Source organism: Ixodes scapularis, unplaced genomic scaffold, assembly GCF_016920785.2.
Source record: "Ixodes scapularis isolate PalLabHiFi unplaced genomic scaffold, ASM1692078v2 PGA_scaffold5__190_contigs__length_132052651, whole genome shotgun sequence".
In the NCBI taxonomy this organism is placed as follows: domain Eukaryota; kingdom Metazoa; phylum Arthropoda; class Arachnida; order Ixodida; family Ixodidae; genus Ixodes; species Ixodes scapularis.
This window is the reverse complement of record NW_024609880.1, coordinates 56,426,546-56,441,134: the sequence shown is the minus strand read 5'-3', so window position 1 is coordinate 56,441,134 and position 14,589 is coordinate 56,426,546. Positions and strand designations below refer to the sequence as shown.

The 14,589-nt window shown below is 45.6% G+C and overlaps 1 protein-coding gene across 1 annotated transcript; it reads right to left on the bottom strand.

Annotated features, from left to right (window-relative positions):
• Positions 1–4,989: 4,989 nt before the first annotated feature.
• Positions 4,990–14,351, bottom strand: LOC121047947 (flocculation protein FLO11). The gene is made up of 5 exons (XM_042294216.1): positions 14,255–14,351; positions 8,655–12,086; positions 7,545–8,432; positions 5,433–5,852; positions 4,990–5,279 (listed from the first exon to the last, which is right to left on the bottom strand). The coding sequence occupies exons 1-5, from the start codon at positions 14,349–14,351 to the stop codon at positions 4,990–4,992; spliced, it is 5,127 nt and encodes a 1,708-aa protein (XP_042150150.1).
• Positions 14,352–14,589: the final 238 nt, after the last annotated feature.

Below are 14,589 nucleotides of genomic sequence, written 5' to 3'. Positions count from 1 at the left end.
TTGTTCGTTTTTAAAATTACCAAACACTAACATTTTTCTTTATTGGTGTTTAGGGGGAGGTGATGTTTTGAAGAGCCAGTCTATCTATGCTGGAACGCAAACTAAATGACGTAGAAAACTGTATAGGGCACTGACTGGCTATTCTCGCGGGTCACGTGACATGACGTTGAAATGTAGTTTTTCCCTTGCAGTTCGAGCTATGCTCCTAAAATGATGCAGTTGGAGGTGACGTCAAAATGTCGTCACGATGCACTTGACGATGCAGTTAACTGAGTGGTCGAGACGAAGCCGGAGAACGTTCTACGTCGTAAAAGATGGCGACCCTAACATATGCATCTCTACTGTTGGGTTCGCCAGCGGATCGAGTTTTTAGAGATCACCGGGAAGCTTTCGAGACGAGCGATGCGAGGTTTGTGGGCGAATACCGGCTGACCAAAGGGGTGACTCGCTGGCTGTGCGACCAGTTTCGCGGAAAGCTCCAGCGGCGTCACGAAGGATCCCATGTACTGACGGTCGAACAACAAGTCCTCGCAGCTCTACGCTTCTACGCCGCTCGCAACTTCCATGGAATCGTCGGGAGTGACGAAAACATTGGTGTTCACCACTGCTTTGTGAGTCGCGTACTTGTTGATGTCACCAACGCCATCATCGATTGCCTCGGATCAAAGTGGCTGTATTTCCAGCAAACTCAAGCAGAGAAGGCGCTCACAAAAGGAAAGTTCTTCGAGCGATGCAAGTTCAGCCGGCGTGATCTTTAAATATTCTAAAGCGTGTTTCACATGCTGCGATTTTGGCCCTAGAGCGGCGCGATTTCTGCCGTCGCGGCGCTCGTGCCGCTCAACCGCTGGTGCTTTCCAGAGCGCCGCGACGGCAGAAATCGCGCCGCTTTAGGGCCAAAACCGCTGCATGTGAAACATGCTTAATACTCTTACACGATTCAACACGATTGTGTTTTCATTTCAGTGCACCCTATATAAATAAATAAATATATATATATATATATATATATATATATATATATATATATATATATATATATATATATATATATAGGTATTTTTTTTAAGCTTAACAGATTTGTTTAAAAAAAGACGTGAAAGTTACACTTATGCCGCTTGTGGGGGTGAGCTGTACGGCTAGGGGGACATAATATAGGTGGCTAATCGTAAGGATCAGACGTCTAATTAATTAAAATTTGTTAATTAACTTTTTAATTAATGAAAGTAGACATATGGTTCCGATTAGAAATTTGCTCAGCGTTATCGAAAACCACTAAATCAGTCATTTTCAGAAAGACTTTCGGCGCGTGAGAAGCGTAGTATTGTTCTAAAGTTACCACTCGTGGAGCAGGTACAAGGCTGGGGCTAGATAAGAGACGGAAAAATCGCGCGGGCGCCTTATCGCGACCGCTAGCTTTGTACCTGCTAAACGAGTGGTAACTTTAGTGCACTACTACGCTTCTCACGCGCTCAAAGCCTTTCTGAAAATTGCTGTTTTAGGGGTTTTCGATGACGCTGAGCAAGTTTCTAATTGAAACCATATGTCTATTTCCATTAATTAAAAAAGTTAATTAACGAATTTTAGTTAATTAGTGAACTGATTGTTACTACTCCCAAAAAAGACGTGTAACTTTCACGTCTTTTTTTTTAAACAAATATGTTAAGCTTAAAAAACACCCTGTATCTATGTATATATATATATATATATATATATATATATATATATATATATATATATATATATATATATATATATATATATATATATATATATATATTGTGGAATTCTAGTTTACCCCAAAGTCCTCAGTGAGGCAAATACCCACTCCGCAACTCGTCGGTTTTAAAACGAATGAAGAGATTTCAAGATTTCGCCTGGTGGCGGTCTGTGAAGCTCCGTTGGATCGACGCCACGTCATCGGCCTCTAAGAAGCAGCGCCTCTCGCGGAGTTACTTAGTCCTGAATGTGACATGGCGGAGAACGCCAACGAGTCTACTGCGCTGTATATGTTAACTTCCACAGTGCTTCTGCAACGTGTATTCTATACCATCAAGACCGCCATTCTTTGCAGACCTCAGTTAGCAGATCGATCGAAAAACCATACCCCTCCCCCCCTCCGGGAATGCGCCGTGAACAACGCGCTCAAATATGGCAACCAGTAAATGCCCTGTTTACGTAGCTTGCAGGTGTCGCCATTGCTGGGCACTGCCGGTTCTTTCTACTTACTGGTTCCCTCAAGCTGCGGTGCGACACTCGCACGGTGAACCGAACGCTCGTGGCACATAAAATACTGGCATGGCCACGAATCACGTGAAGGGGCAAGCTATGTATTATGTACACACGTTTGCAAGAAAGGCTCCTGTGCGCTGCCATTTTGACCAATGCTGGCGCCGCGTAACGTTTCCACCATGCTGGGGTGCGCCAGGGGCACGTCATCGGGGTGCGCAAAGGTGTATAGGACATAGGGCGCGCAGTCCTCAGATTACTAGGCGAGGTTGTCGCGCGTTGACGCCACCGAGCGGCAAGGCTCGCAACTGAGTATCCTTGGTCTTAAAGGAGCGATTGCGTCACGAGCACGATACGCATTGCGCTTCTCGCTGGCCTATTTTGAAGCGAAAGGTAAGGTACTCGCCGCCACGTCATTAAATGCGTATACGCGTAAGTTGTCACTTTGAAGTGTTGGACATCATGCTTTGTCAGGAATGAGGTCGTGAAAGAATGGGTGAGAGCTTTTGGCAACGAGGTGTGTAGCTGGGCTAGTTGGTTGGTCATGTCAAAATAATTTCAAAACAGCGCAAAAAAAAGAAGACGAAGGACCAGTGGAAGTAGAACACAGACAGACCGCTGACTTACAACTGAAATATTTGCTTGTGCTTGGTACAGAAGTTAACATAAAAAGAACCCGATAGGCTCAAAAACAATCAACCCGATACACACCCCTCCCCCATCATGCCGACACACTCTGCACGTAGTTGCCCGACTTCCTAATAAAATCGACCTCGTCATTCGCTAGGGCTATGGACGGAGCGCTTACACACAGGCCCGCGTCATAGCTAGCAAAACAAAGCTTTTTTTGTATGTTTACGGGAACACGTACGGAACTTCCGGCGTGTCGTTTGGGGTGACTTGGTTTTCGACGAAATTTTAGAATGCTTTTGACGAGGTCGGATGTTTGTGACGACCTGTTTTCACACCGGAACGCTTCTGCTCTACCAAACATCCGCGTAGGAGTGAACGCTTTGTAAACGAGGTCTATGCTTTGGAGGCTTCAAACCGTTCCGCGTGATTGACTCGTTGCGCCTATACTGTGAAGAGATGAGCCAACAAGCACAGTTAAAAAGAAATCACGTGTCTGGTAATGAATGTTTTACATTTTACATCTTTAAAGCCGGGCACCTAGCCGGGGGGGGGGGGGGCATGGGTCCCGCCTCCCCCCCCCCCCCCCCTCCCCCCTTCCCGAAATCTTCCATTTTGCTGGGGCCTCCTTTCTCCGCGTTCTTCATTGAGAAAAATACATATAATGCGAGAATATTTCCTGTGGTTACTTTAAGGGCATTATGCTTATGGGTCGTATAGGTGTGTAATGAGTTCTTTCAATAGAGCTTGCTCATTTCTTGCTATAAATTATCAATTTGCGACCAATGTGCACCCGTGAATGAGGGTTCCTTATGGGTGCATTATTGTACCCATGCACGGGATCAATAAAAAAAAATATTTAACAACTTCACTAATATCTACCAAATAAGCAAACAATCAGAATAGAAAACACAGGTTAACCTCGTCGTTTGTAAAGCAATTCCAGAGACGTAAAAAAAGCCATGATCTCACCTTCTGCGCTGCACTCCTTTCATTAGAAAAGGGGAGAAGAAAAGTCGGTGACACAGAACATTAACGTGTTTTATTTTTCACAATCATCCTCTTGTGATGCGAAATGGTGGAAAGATTAAAAAAATGGTAGTGTTAATTAGAGTCATTTGCTTGAGACCTTGTTCAAAAGGAGAAGGATTGTAGTGTACTTTAGCCTGAAGGCCGCACTCTAGAGAAAGCTACAAAAATATATGTAAAAATGCAAGATACACAAAAATAACCACATCACTAATCTTTGTAGATTTCGTTAGCTCGATGTGAGCTTGGCGTCAAATGTAGAAAGGAGACGGCTTAATTGGTTGGGCCAGAGTGGGCAGGTTTAAGGAACCTACAGGGTTCTTGGGGGTACTGACCACACCGATTCTTCCAGAAATCTCATCGGGCGGCATCGGACTTATGGGATGCGGCATCTGGGGTAGATTGGGAAAGAACACCGAAGAAACCGATGACACCACTGCCGTTGTTGATGTTGGTCCCATCGAGGCGCCTGTGGCCGCATGGTCAGACGTCGCTGATGCATTAGTTCCCTGAGTCGACACTACGCTCGTTGTCGTTGGCGACTCCGTGGCCACTACAGGGACTGTGGTAATTCTTTGCTCTTCCATCGTCGACCCTGAGGCCGATGTACTCGTTGACACTTCTGTGACCATCATCATTGTTTCATTCATTGTGCCTTGGTGAGTTGTCGGCCCTTTTGTTTCTTCTGTTGACGTTTTCGTCGGTGTTTCTGCACCGGTTCGTGTTGATGGTGCCGTGACCTCTGACGCCACTGTGAGTGTTGGTGGAGCGATAGTGATTGTAGAGTCGCTTTCACCTTGTGGGGAAGTCATTGCAGTATTTGTAGAAGGGGCGAGGCTTGCAGCACCTGGGGCAGCTGGTGAATCTGGTGAAGGTAAGAGAGGAACTGCCCTCTTCACCAACGTGCGTCTCATCACCTCAGGTCCACTTCGAGCCCAGAGGTCACCTAGGCGAAGCACAAGCGCAGGATCAGCTCTGGAGAAGTGCGAATGCTTTTCAGGCTAGACATTCAAAGCCACACATGAGTAAAATTATTTGCAAACACATGCATATGCGAAGTCATGGGCATATAATGATGCACACCTTTAGCGATGGATGTGCTGACTATCCATACAGAACACCTGGATCTATCAGGCCACCTCGAACACCTTCGTCTCTGGATGGCAAATCATTATCTTCACGTGTTATTGGATTAACCAGGCCACCTCGAGGAGCTCCAATAACACCTCCTTGAATTCCATCGTTCGTGAAAGTGGGAAGAGTGCCCAATGATGCACCGGAAGACTGATCCTGACCGAAGCTTAAAAGGCCTCCACTGATTCCTTCGTCCGTGTAGAGCCCACTCCCAGGTCTAACGGGGCCACCACTAATCCCCTCGTCTGTGAAACGTTCGGCTGTGGATAGAGAGACAGATGAAGACGACATTCGAGTTCCCGTGCTTGACGGTGTTCTTACTGTCGTCGTCGTAACAGTAGTTGTTATCGTAGGAGCACTGCTGGGCTCCGTGCGCGTTGGTGTTGCGGCTGTTGGACTCGCTGTCGCTTCACTTGTCTGGTTTGCCGTAGTTGTCAGCACTTCTCCTTTGGTTGTCATCTGTGTTGTACTTTCAGTGTTAAGTTTGGTATTTGTGGATGTGGTTCTGATCGTTCCAACTGTCGTGGATTCTGTGCTCGTGTTCGACGGTTGTTCAGTTGTCTCGTGAATGGATGTTTGTGTTGTGGGTGATACGGTTGATTGTTGAGCGGTGGTTGGGAACGCTTCAGTGGTTTCCAAGCCCCGGCTAGAGGTCGTACTTTGACCACTGAATTGGGTAGTCACCTCAGTTGGAGAACTTGATGACGTCACTGTAGTAGAGATGTTTTCGGGCGCTACCGTTGTCTTCTCTTGGATCGTCGTCTTAGTTATATACGTAACACTTGTACTTGACGCCTGTTCCGTGTTGGTAGATATTGGTGTGATTGTAGATTCTGATGTAGGAGACATTTCGCTTGTGAGGGATGTTGGAATGGAGGTGCTTGTTGTTTGTGAAATACCAATAGTACTTAATTCGTACTGCGTAGTAGAAGCACCATCAGTGGGTTGAAGTGTAGTGGATTCATTATTTGTTGTGCTTGACCCCTGTTGTGTAGGTTCCTTACTTGTTCCTGTTGATATCTCGGTTACTGGGGGAGAACTACTTTCGCTAGTTACGGTTGACGTTGTAATACGAGTAGCAGACCCTTCACTGGTTGTAGAAAAAACTGTTGTTTCTTCCTTGGTTGGTAGGGTAGTACTTTGCAGGACCGTAGATGACATCTGTAATGTTGTTTTTTCAGTTTCTCGCACCGTCACCGTAGTGCTTGAGGGCTCTTGAATGGTAGATTCGTGCCCAGGTAGAGATGACTCTTCAGTTAATAATGAGGATGTCATATTGCTTTCCGTAGTAATTGCAGATCTTGAAGTCGTGCTGCCCTGTTCCTCTGTTGCCATAGTAGACATGGTTGAAGGTTCCTCTGTTGAACGAAGCGAAGTAGTTTCAAGGATGACACGTGTTGTTTGTACAATCGAAGACTCAGTATTTAAAGTTGTCATCATCGTAGAGTTCGGTAATTCACTTGAGCCTATTTCAACGGTTGAGAGTTTTTCGGTTCCAGTTGACGTTTCAGCAGTCACACTAACAGTGCCACTGCTTTCAGTCATAGTTGTGGCACCTGAAGTCGTGGAGCTTCCTGGTTCAGTTTCTAATGTTGACGGAGACGTAGGTTCCTGAGTTGACAAGGCAGAAGTGCTTTCAGATGTTACGTTGGACGTCTCTTCTGTCGTTTCTTCAGTTCTCCCGTTAGTTACGATGGTACTCGATTCAAGGCTGGTTGTTAAACTTTCAACTAGGGTACTAGATTCTTCTCTTGTCCATCCAGTTACTGTTGAAGTGGATAAAGGTTCAGTGCTAGATTCAATACCTGAAGTCTGTTCAGTGACTGAGGACGTCTCGCTTTCTTCGGTACTTCTTATGGTTCCTGTGGTTGTACTTGCTTCCTCCGTCACAGCTGTCGATAAAAAGGTGCTTTCTTCGGTTCGACGGAACGAGGTGCTTTCCATTAGTGTACTAGATTCTGATTCTTTGGTTTCTCCGGTTATCAGTGTCTTAGTCGTCAGTAATTCTGTAGGGGTTTCCGTAGCTAAAGATTCCACGGTGACGGAAGGCGTAGAAAGCGTCACGGGTTCATCTGTATTGCTGGTGGTTTCCATTGTCATACTACTTTCTTCCTTCGTAATTGCAGTTGACATAAAGGTACTTTCTTCAGTAGGAAAGAGCGACGTGCCTTCTGCTAAAGGCGTCGATTTCACTTCGGTTGTAGGTTCAGTTATAATCGTAATTGTTGACAGCTCTTCAGTACTTGTCTCCGTGCCTAAAGATCCCTCGGTGGCTGAAGGTGTTATGGTTTCCTCAGTATTACTTGTGGTTTTCATGGTTGGGCTGCTCTCTTCTTCCGTAACTGCAGTTGACATAAAGGTGTTTTCTTCAGTATAAAAGAACGACGTGCTTTCTGATATAGGCGTTGATTCCACTACGGTTGTGGGTTCAGTTATAACCGTAATTGTTGAGAGCTCTTCAGTGCTAGTCTCAGTGCCTAAAGATTCCTCGGTGACTGAAGGCGTCACGGTTTTCTCAGTATTACCTGTGGTTTCTATGGTTGCGCTGCTCTCTTCTTCCGTCACTGCGGTTGACATGAAAGTGCTTTCTTCGGTATAAAATAACGATGTACCTTCTGACAAAGGCGTTGATTCCACTTCGGTTGTGGGTCTAGTTATCATCGTAATTGTTGACAGCTCTTCAGTACTTGACTCAGTGCCTAAAGATTCCTCGGTGGCCGAAGGTGTCATAGTCTCCTCAGTATTACCAGTGATTTCAATGGTTGCGCTGCTCTCTTCTTCCGTCACTGCAGTTGACATGAAAGTGCTTTCTTCGGTATAAGATAACGATGTACCTTCTGACAAAGGCGTTGATTCCATTTCGGTTGTGGGTTCAGTTATCATCGTAATTGTTGACAGCTCTTCAGTACTTGACTCAGTCCCTAAAGATTCCTCGGTGACCGAAGGTGTCATGGTCTCCTGAGTATTACCAGTGATTTCAATGGTTGCGCTACTCTCTTCTTCCGTCATTCCAGTCGACATGAAAGTGCTTTCTTCGGTATAAATTTGCGATGTACCTTCTGACAAAGGCGTTGATTCCACTTCGGTTGTGGGTTCAGTTATCATCGTAATTGTTGACAGCTCTTCAGTACTTGACTCAGTCCCTAAAGATTCCTCAGTCACCGAAGGTGTCATGGTCTCCTCAGTATTACCAGTGATTTCAATGGTTGCGCTGCTCTCTTCTTCCGTCACTGCAGTTGTCATGAAAGTGCTTTCTTCGGTATAAAATAACGATGTACCTTCTGACGAAGGCGTTGATTCCACTTCGGTTGTGGGTTCAGTTATCATCGTAATTGTTGACAGCTCTTCAGTACTTGACTCAGTCCCTAAAGATTCCTCGGTGGCCGAAGGCGTCATGGTCTCCTCAGTATTTCCTGTGGTTTCAATAGTTGCGCTGCTCTCTTCTACCGTCACTGCAGTTGTCATGAAAGTGCTTTCTTCGGTATAAAATAACGATGTACCTTCTGACAAAGGCGTTGATTCTACTTCAGTTGTGGGTTCAGTTATAACTGTAATCGTTGACAGCTCTTCAGTACTAGTCTCAGTGCCTAAATCTTCCTCGGTAGTCGAAGGTGTCATGGTCTCCTCAGTATTACCTGTGGTTTCAATGGTTGCGCTACTTTCTTCTTCCGTCACTGCAGTTGACATGAAAGTGCTTTCTTCAGTATAAAAGAACGAAGTGCCTTCTGATAAAGGTGTTGATCCCAATTCGCTAGTTGGTTCGGTTATAGCCGTAATTGTTGACAGCTCTGCAGTGCTTGTCTCAGTGCCTAAAGATTCCTCGGTGGCCAAAGGTGTCATGGTCTCCTCGGTGTTACCTGTGGTTTCAATTGTTGCGCTGCTTTCCTCGCCTGTTACTATAGTTGGCACAAAGGAGCTCTCTTCAGTGGGGTAGAAAACCGTGCTTTCTGAGGGAGGTGTTGATTCCATTTCGGTGGTTGGTTGGATGATAGGCGTAATCGTTGACAGCTCTCCAGTACTAGTCTCAGTGCCTAAAGATTCCTCGGTTACTGGAGGTGTTATAGTTTCCTCAGTACCACCTGTTGTTTCCATGGTCACTGCAGCTGATATAAATGTGCTTTCTTCAGTAAGAAAGACCGTTGTGCTCTCTGACAAAGGGGTCGACTCCATTTCTGTTGAAGGATCATATATCAATGTTAATGTTGACGGCTCTCCAGTACTAGTCTCGGTAGCTAAAGATTTCTCGGTGACCGATGGTGTCATGGTTTCCTCAGTACTGCTTAATGTTTCCATGGTCAAAACAGTCGTTATAAATGTGCTCTCTTTAGTTGGTAGGAACGATGTGCTTTCTTCCACTTTTGTTGAAGAATCCTTTATCAAAGTTATCGTTGACAGGTGTTCAGTGCTAGATTCAGTACTTAAAGATTCCCCGGTTACGGTGGGTGTCACTATTTCTCTAGTATTGCCTGTAATTTCTATGGTCGCACTACTTCCTTCTTCAATTGTCACTGTTGACACGAATGTGCTTTCTTCAGTAGGCACGAATGAGGTGCCTTCTACTACAGTACTCGATCCTTGCTCTGTCGTGATAATCATCATTGAAATGGTTGACAACTCTTGAGTACTTGATTCAGTTTCTAAAGATTTTTCGGTGATTGTGGATGCTACGCTTTCTTCAGTATTACTTGTAGTTCCAATGGATGAGCTACTTTCTTCGTCTGTAACTAGAGTTGGCGGAAATGTGCTAACCTCTGTAGATACGAGGGTGCTGCTTTCCGGCATAGTACAAGGATGTACTTCTGTCGTCTGTTCAGTCATGGCTGTAGGGGTGGACAACTCTTTCGGAGTGAATTCAGTCCTTGAAGGATTTTCGGTGACTGTAGGTGTCATAGTTTCCTCAATACTGCTGGTAGTTTCCACGGTTGCGCTACTTCTGTCTCTCGTTAGCACCGTTGACATAAATGTGCTTTCTTCAGTTAAAAGAGGTGAGCTACTTTCTACTAGAGTACTTGATTTTATTCCTGTTGTTTGCTCTGTGGACATAGTAATAGTTGACACCCTTTCAGTGCTGGGTTGAGTGTTGGAAGGCTGCTCAGTGGCCGTTTGATTCATGCTTTGTTCAGTGGTGATTGTAGTTTCCACGCTTGTGCTACTTTCTTCCTCAGTTCCCACAGTTGATATAAAGGTGCGTTCCTTGGTAGGTTGAAACGAGGTGATTTCTGCTGTAGTAGTCGATTCTTCTCTCGTTGTTTGTTCACTTAATGTACTAATCGCAGATAACGTTTCAGTAGTGGGCTCTGTGCTGGGATCATAAGTTCTTACAGGGGGAATGGAGGATGTAATATAATCGTCAGTGTCACTTGTGATTAGTGTCATCCTATTTTCTGCATCTGTTGTTACAGTTGGTGGTGTGGTGGCATCCTCTGTAGGCAGAAAGGAAGTTATTCCTGTTTTGGTGCTAGGTGTTTCATGGGTTCCCTCATTTCTTGTTGTAATAGACGACGAATGATCGGTAATATAACCGCCGGTAGGGTTGAGAGTTTCGGGTGTTGCGCCGTTATCATCTCTCGTTACTGGGGTAGATAGAGGAGTATTTATTTCAGCAGAGGAAAAGTCAGGAGCTTCAGTCATTGTACTAGATGATTCAGGTGTTCGTTCACTCTTTAAGGTCGTAGTTGCCGGTGGCTCAGTGCTGAATTCTGATTCTGAAAATTGCCGAGATGGTGTTGGCGTAGATTTGTCTTCCGTGTTTTTAGTGGTTTCTAAGCTCTCCGTGTTGTATTTCGGGGTCACAGCTGTTGATATCACCGTTATTTCTTCAGTGGGTTCAAGCGAAGAGTTTTCCATGGCAGTACTGAAGGTATGTCTCAGATTTCTTGTAGTCTCTCTCTCGCTGATATTTGTTGATTCCCCATTAGTTGCCGCAGGTTCGGTATGAAAAGATGATGCCGTGTCAGCATCGATACTACTCGTACTTTCCAAACTCGAAATGCTCCGGATTTCAGTTTCAGTTGTAGTTGTGACATTTGGTTCAGTAGTTCCTGGATCCTGATTTCTCGTCGACTCAGTTGCAACGTTGTTCAACACTGTAGAACCAGACGTTGATTCTTCAGTTAAAACAGCAAACAATGTCGTCGCATTTACAGTGCCTAGATTGGTAGTTGTTTCCGCACTGGCACTCGCGTTGTTTGATGCCGACACGGTCATCGTGGTCATTTCAGGAATTGATGTCCCAGTCGTGACGTTCTGCTTATCTACCTCCGTTGTAAATGTGACCTCTGTGCTTTCTGTACCTGATTGATATGTTGTCGACGATCCGGTTATACCTGTATCGTTTGGCGTTGTGTTGCCAATCGGCGATAAAGGCATCACGTCTGTGTGACTCTGGTTTGCCGATTCGGTTGTAATCTCAGCAGTTGCTCCTTCAGTAGACAGCACCTCGCTTGCGGTTGGTTCTGTTACCATACCGGTTGTCACCCATCTGGTGGATGACGGCACTTGAATCGAAACAGAGGACATTGATATCACCCCTGTTCCTAAAGTTCCTTCATTCCGACCCGTCTCGTTGAACGTTGAGAGACTAACTTGAGCGGTCGAAAATGTTGATTCCACAGTTTCCGCTGAATGTACAACCGTGGATCTTTCTGTGCTTGGTAGCCGTGTTGTCGTTGGTTCCGTTATCAGGCGGTTCGATGATGGAGAACCAGACGACGGCACTTGAGTAGGAGGAAGAGAGGTTGGTGTCTCATCAGAGTTGGTTTCATTCGGACTCATTCTTGTGGTAGGATTCGTAGAGTTTGTGTTTGGGGCAGTTCTATTCGGGGACACAGATGCCACCGTCGTAGCTGCGACTGTCGAAGATTGAGAGGGGTTTGAGGCACTGCTTCTTGAAGCCGATGGCGTTGCCTGGAAGATCGGTATGGACAAGCCTGCGTATAACCTTAGGAGTTGATTCAGCGACGAAGCGTTACCGAAGACGAAGTTGTAAACCTGGTTTGCGTTGCCATTAGGCCCTCGTATGACGCCGCCCAGATAGTTGAAGGGGAAGTCGCCTTGAGCACCGCCACCTGGGACGCAGGCAGTCTCTCAGTTGGGTGCGGCATGTAATAGTGCACATGCGTCATGTAATGTAAATTTCTATGCGCACTCCGAAACCAAAGTTGGAGTAGATGCGCACTGGGAACGTTACCGCTTCTCACTTGTGCATCCCATTCGGACAGAGGCATTCGTAAGTTACCTACTACACTCCGGGAGATATTAAGAGTATCCAAGCAAAGGATTCAGAGTACGAAAAAAAAATGAAAACGAAAGGGGGACATAAAGGACAAATAGACCACACATAAGAGTCCGAGTCGTTTGTTCTAAAGCCCCTTTATACGGAAAAGTAGCGACATCCTTTCAAGAATGCCGCCTGCTATCTTGGGCCGATTCAGGCGGTGCTACCGTCGACGCACGGGTGTAAAAAAGCAAAACATAAAGATAAAAGGTGCTCGCGTCAGAGAACGAGGGAGGAGGAATGCCTATGCTGTCGGAGTGCAGTGCATGCTATGAGCTCATGTCGCCAATCAAATAACGCCGGCTATGCAACGTCACGGCTTTCAGTGTCTTCCTTTGAGCACATCCTTCGAGGCTGGTAGACCGGGACAGTGCGCTTTTAGACTCTGTATATATTTGCGTGTCTTTCAGCCTTTGACTGCGCTCTGACTCAAGTATAAGAAAGCCGTCTGCTATTTTGGGCCAATCCAGGCGGCGCTACAGTCGACGCGCGGGTGTAAAAAAAGCAAATCATCAAGATAAAAGGTGTGCGCGTCAGAGGATGAGGGAGAAGATGTCGCTACCTTTCTTATTTAGGGGCATTAGTTTGTTCGTCCTTGATGTACCTGCTTCGTTTTTTGTATTTAAGTCACCAACATGCCTAACCTTCGAAATGGGTAAGAGCGTATGCGCAAACTTCATTGGCTTGAATAATTGTAAAACTATAAGTGTATGTAGAAACGCACGTCGTAACAAAAGTGACACAACTAATCACTATTTTGAGCAGATTTATGCTCTGTCGCGAGCCAATTTTAGGAGTATATACATTCTGAGCGCAGGATGACATATTTAAAAGGTCAGTTCAGAGGCTTAGAAAAGTGAATCTAAGTCTTAACGCACGTTGTGCTTTCAATCTGTTAATAGTGGAACTAAGGTTCTAGTTTTAGTACTAACTTTGGTACTAGTCATGGTAGCAAATTGAACACTGAGCGGATCAGCGAAACACATCTCCAAAACAAATCTCGCAGCAACATCGAACGTTTGAGCCAGCACTTTTGAGATAATAATAAAAGGTGTGGAGATCTGGTATAGCTTTATAAATTGCAACAAACGCCACAGGAGTTACATTTTAATAACATAAATAAAACAACCACGTCGAATTGAAATTTCGAGAAATTCTTAAGCCTATGCGCGGCCCTTCATAGGAGCATGAGCAGGATAATACAAACTGACAAAGCATACGTAGAACACCAGGACGTTTGAAAGAGTTGTCTCTTTAACTACAAAAGCACCCGGCTCGAAGATAAAGAGCGTGTTGACACAAACACATATGTCGAGACAGGAGAAATTCATGCTATCTGCCGGCATATAAACACCTTTAAACTCCCGCCCCCCTCTCTCTCACTTTCTCTCTCTCTCCCCTGGCCCTAAGAAATAACCATAGGGCCAGAAGCGTCAATATTAATGAAAACGTATTAATCACCGCCACTGATCGACGAAGACCGGACACCTACGGACATGCCCATACTTATCAGCCTCACGTCCCTCAACAATTTGTCTTTACCCGCATCCAAAAACAATCTCACTTTCACTTCGACGCACGAAATCAAACCCTGTGTTTGAGTTTTGTAAAGCGAAGAAACTCGAATGAAATCGGGAAATTAACAACTTTGTTCCCAGCAGTGCAGCAGTGATCAGTTCTTAGCACTCCCAACCCGAGAACTGCACGGTCGCCTTTCCCTCAATTACAAGGGCATATATGATTTTCATTTGCGTTCCCTCAAAAGAAGTGCACAAAGTGCAGTGTTGATTCTGGCGCCCCATAAGGAGGACGCGTCCCTCACGGCCTAAGATTGAGCGTGATAGTCGTAAATCAGATTATAAAGAGACTACGTTGTAGGGGACTTTTTGTGCTTGTGACGCAACACGCTCTTGCCTTCAAAACCACTTTTCCCTCGGTCCCAACTTTCATTTGACTCACCTTTATCTCTGGGTGCCATCATGCCGTTTTCAGCCAGCAGGACAACCGCCAACAGCATCCGGAACGCTTCCCTAAAACGTTTTGGTGGCGAACGCATGGCTCGTGAGGAGGCCCAAACTTCAGTGTAACAAAATCTATGCTCGTCGCTTTCAGTGAGGCAGTGCCGGGATGGGCTATTGAAACGCTATCTCTCGCCCGTCGCGTTTGCTTGGGTACTGTTTCCCGCCGATCCCACAAAAGCGTCAGTCTTTTTGTTTTTCGATTGTCACGGAAAGTATCGCACGTGTCACTGTCGGGCGTTACACAGAGCTGACTCGCTTCCTGGGTTATCATTC